The 4,776-nt window shown below is 39.3% G+C and overlaps 1 protein-coding gene across 1 annotated transcript; it reads left to right on the top strand.

Annotated features, from left to right (window-relative positions):
• Positions 1–2,970: 2,970 nt before the first annotated feature.
• LOC107679317 (uncharacterized) lies at positions 2,971–4,477 on the top strand (the record flags this gene model as incomplete). The annotated part of the gene is made up of 3 exons (XM_016474836.1): positions 2,971–2,989; positions 3,685–4,014; positions 4,172–4,477. Coding segments are annotated over exons 1-3 (655 nt in total), but the record flags the coding sequence as incomplete, so codon positions are not given.
• Positions 4,478–4,776: the final 299 nt, after the last annotated feature.

The raw sequence follows: 4,776 nt of genomic DNA, 5'->3' as shown, positions 1-4,776 counted from the left end.
GTCTGACCTATGCCTGTTTTTGACCACGTCTCTTGCGAATAAATCCTTGCAGATGGATCCACACGCTTCCCGTGTTCCCTCCGTTACAAAAAAGAACAAAACAGGCTTATAGTGATTATTGGGTGGCTGCGCGCTACAAATAATGAATAGACTTGAAAACATTAAATATTATTTACAAGCATTTATACAGTGAATAAAACAGCTTGTGAATAGTCCTGTAATGTTATTAACCTCAGAAAAGACAACAATAAGGAGTGTTGGAGCCCACATTAACCTGTAACGTTTAGGGGCCTGTACAAATGTTTTTGCATATGGGCCCGCGGCTGACTTGCTACACCACTGCCTTCAGTCATAATTACTAATCATTTTACTGCTTTAAGTCCTAAGAAGCCCTCAGATATTTGGCTGTGAATTTAATGTAAATCTAATATATAAAATTAGTGACCATAATAAAAGAGAAGATTTGAAAGGAGGACTTATGATAAGTAATCTGCTCACATACTGTATATTTTAATAAAATTCAGATGAATGTTAGAAACTGTACTTTCTTTGGTTGATTCAAATAAAATAAGGCTTAATATCAGTTTATTAAACAATCTGAACTTATTCTATTGTTAACTGAAAGGAGTTTAATGGTGTGCAGCAGCTCACTTACAGAAAGAAGAGGAAGTGACATCAGAATGCTTCAGATTCACACCCATCAGTCTAAACTGGGCTCAGAGATGACCACTGATCTACTGCGGTCAAACTCACATGTTGAGATCAGTGAGATCACAGCTCTGAAACCCTACAACTGCTATAATTAACACACTATTTTAGTTACGGAAGTGTAGAATGGCTGTCAACCATCTCAGCATTGTAAGAAAGTCTCGACTCTGGAATTGATGCAAAACATCACCGTAAAACTTCATATGGAATATGATGATTCCATAACCACTATTATCATAATAATTTGCAGAAATACAGCAAATAAAAGGCCTGTATATGTTCACTCATGGAAGTGTGGAGACAGTAGTGAGCACTTTGCTCTGTGTGCAGATTTTCTCCTGACCCTTAAATTCGTGGAATTCCTTGAGGAGGGTGGGACTGAATGCAGGAGTCTTGAGTATCGTAAGAAGTTTGTCATCCCTATATAGGGTCCTCTCGTCTTCATCAGATGGCCCGATGGTCTTTGTCACTTGGTTGAGACACATTTGCTGCCTTGAACGTGTGGAAACTTCCAAGATCTTGTCTCATAGACAGCAGTGTTGTCAGAATCAGCTCTATGTAGATAATGTAGATCAAGAGCGCCGGAGCCCTGCAGAGTTTAGATTCAACCCTAATCAAACGCATCTGATCCAGCTAATCAAGTCCTACATGGTTTGTGTGTTGGAGCAGGACTGGAACTAACTCTGCAGGGCTGCGGCTCCAGGAACTGAGTTTGACACCCCTCATGTAGAACGAGTACACAAGGACTCAAGATCGCATAAAGCCTTCTACACACTGCATGATTTTCAGCTGTCCCAGATGAAAGATTGGCATCGTGAAACAATCGTGGTGACTTCTGTGATCATGGCTCCTAAACAGGGGTCCTGTGTCGTACAGTGAGAGAGGTTCTAAGACGGCTGTTGTCACGGTCTTGCGACCAAAGATAGCCTACGATCTATGGAATGCCAAACCTCATATTAGTCCCGTGCGAATCGGCATCTCTGTGATTTGGCCAGCATTTGGCGGGTCGTATATCATTTTTCGAGGTTTTGTTTCCCGTGCGCCTTTTTATCCATCTTTCTCGAAGAATGGAGCTGCGTTGGAGTGTCTGATAGTATTTTGGGTGCTTTCAAGGTGATTTGTTTCCTGTGTGGCTTTTTATCCTTCTTTCGTGAAGAACTGAGGCTGCGTTGGAGTGTTTTGGTAGTATTTTGGGTGCTGGGTCATATAGCTATATATAATACAATTATACAAATTGTAGAAAGCGAAAGTTGAAAAACATCAGAAAAAGGATTAGATGGAGATGGATGACATGTACAGCAGCATGCGGTAGGGAACACTCTCCTGTTTATGATATATAATGTTATGCAATCCTTGACAGCATATCCGGGAGATAAGTCAGTAAATTCGAGTAAAATCACAGGCTTCGCTTATCCCGTGCGAATGCGCCACACGAAATTCAGATGTGGGGGGGGTAATTTCAAAATCACACAAGGTCCCCAGATAATACTAATCCCGTGTGAATAGGGCTAAAGAAATGGTTTGCAGCAACTATTGGAAACATTGATACAAAAGGAAAAGAAAGAAGAGGAACTGTTGTGTGAATGTGTGAGAATTCAAACATTTATACAAAAGGAAAAGAAAGAAGAGGAACTGTTGTGTGAATGTGAGAGAATTCACAGTGTCCGTCTAAACAGTGTTCAGAGATGATCTCAGATCAGTGTGTGTTAAACCAGTGCGGTCAAACTAACTGAGTTCCCACAGCCAGCAGCTACACGCTTCTGAAACACAAAGAGACGACAGATGACCATTATAGTGTTGAGAGGAGAGAAAAACTTACAGTTTATACATAGCTTTATTCACACACTTGTCTGTTCAGTGGTCCCTTTGTAACTGTGTTTAGAAATGGGGCTTCCTTTAAAATACATGCATCTTTATATATTTACAATACACCTTTGCAATAACAAATTACAACATATATTTTTTTACTACCAAGTTATATGTATTTTCAAATTAATTTAATAAACATGGCAAAGGTTTCATTCCTGTCACATTCACGCTCTCAAGTGCTCATGAGCAAGTCTGGATATCGAGACGAGCCGAAAGATCGGAGTCAACATGTGAAAGCGTCGCAGAGATCAAACACTTCTGCCATCATGCCATCAAATTAGTTGATGTGTTAAAAACATTAACAGTTTGGTATATTAACAACAAATCCATCTCTTTTTTACCTAAAGTCAGACCAACGGTTTAGGGACAGCAAGTTTGGCTGACTGTGACATAATGGGTATTATTGCTCTCAGTATGAAAACAATCATAGGAAGTGATTGATAGTGGAAACCTTTTCAGTAACAAACCAATTTTACATAATTTAATGATTTTATGTCTAGAGGCCCGAGCTGATCTCACTTCTCTTACTTCTCCATTACGACTGGCATCATGTTACTAAATAAGAACTCTAGCAGCATTTAAACACTCGGTCTGTCAGATCAGAGGAAGCTAAAACCACAGGAGGAGCCGAGAGTATTTAAAGAAAGAGTTGAGAGCAAATAATGAAGAGGAAGACTGAGAGAAAGAGAAAATGTCTGATGAGTGTCATCTGTGTCTGCTGGGACTGATCGCTCTCTCTTCACTTCTCACAGGTAAAGAAATCTGTGTTTTCTCTTCAAGACATTCAGTGGAATTAGTCTCAGAAAGAGTTAATTTCAACACCATCAGTTTATTCTTGTGTTTCATTCAGAACATACTGGATTATTCCTGAACGCACTAAAACTAGACAGTTTCACACTCAAACATCTGATGCTGAATTATCTTCATATTGAGAGTGTGTTTGTGATTCGAACAGCTCTCTGATGAAGAACAGTAGTTTATTCTGGAGAGTGTGTTTGTACTAATTGGTGAAAAATCCTGTATGATCTGAATCTTCTGCTTTTTATGCTCGTATGTTTTCATTTATTTATATATAACAATTATAATTCAAATGTTCTTGTGTTTCAGGCTCCAGTGGAGTGGATGATGCTCATGTGTTCATCAGTTCTGGTGAAAATGTCCGTCTGTCCTGTAATAATGCTCTTCATGACTGCAAATCAACTACATGGATCTATAATAACATATTCAGACATTCAGAAACAGTTGAACTGATCACTTTAGGGATAAAGAAGGAAGACACAGAGAGACATGAGAGACTGAGTCTGGGGTCTGACTGCTCTCTGAACATCAACAACATCTCAAAAGATTATTATGGATCTTACAGCTGCCAACAATGGACTGGTGAGAATGGACATAAACTGAGACCTGATGGTCATGTTTATCTGCATGTCCTTCATGGTAATTTTACGATTATGTGGTCAATTTAAAAGTGTAAATTCTTCATTTAAACTCTCACAATGATTGAAGAGTCTGTGATTTGTGTGTTATTTGTGTGTCATCTAAACTCCCATGATGATTGAAGAGTCTGTAATTTGTGTGTTATTTTGTGTTTCAGTCTCATCCTCACAGACTGAGATCAGTGCAGGCCGCTCTGTGACTCTCTTCTGTCAGCTGTATTCATCTGCTGGAGTCTCTTGTGATGATTGGATCCGTTCTGAGGGAATTGAGCTGTTCTGGGTGAATCAGGCTGGTGTTAAACTGACGAGATCAGACTCCAGATATCAGATATCAGCTCCAGGACACTGTATCAGCTCTCTGAATACAACACTCCTGAATGAAGATCACAACAGAGAGTGGAGATGCAATGTTACTCAGAGAGATCAAGTCAAGACCTCAGTCACTTATACTGTCAAGAGTTCAGGTGAGAAAACAAGCTCATTAATCAGTTTCAGACCCTCATATTGTCAGTAACATTAAGGACTGTTAGTATTATTGAAGCAGAACAAACGGAAGAACAAAAGCTTGGTTCAGTCTGACAGAAGAGAAACTCAAAGCACTGCTGCACACTAATGAACTAATGTAACAGTCAAGAAGTTCTGCTGAAATTGAAACTTGACAGCAAAACGTTTCATGTAGTGTTATGATGCAAGTTAAAATATGATTGTCATATTCTATGATAGGGCTTTTCACACTTTCTGGAAAACCAAATGTTTTCAAGGA

The sequence above is a fragment of the Sinocyclocheilus anshuiensis genome, unplaced genomic scaffold, assembly GCF_001515605.1.
Source record: "Sinocyclocheilus anshuiensis isolate Anshui unplaced genomic scaffold, SAMN03320099.WGS_v1.1 scaffold8251, whole genome shotgun sequence".
NCBI classification, from domain to species: Eukaryota; Metazoa; Chordata; class Actinopteri; order Cypriniformes; family Cyprinidae; genus Sinocyclocheilus; species Sinocyclocheilus anshuiensis.
Note: the sequence above shows the minus strand (reverse complement) of the source record. Positions and strands in the feature narration are given on the sequence as shown.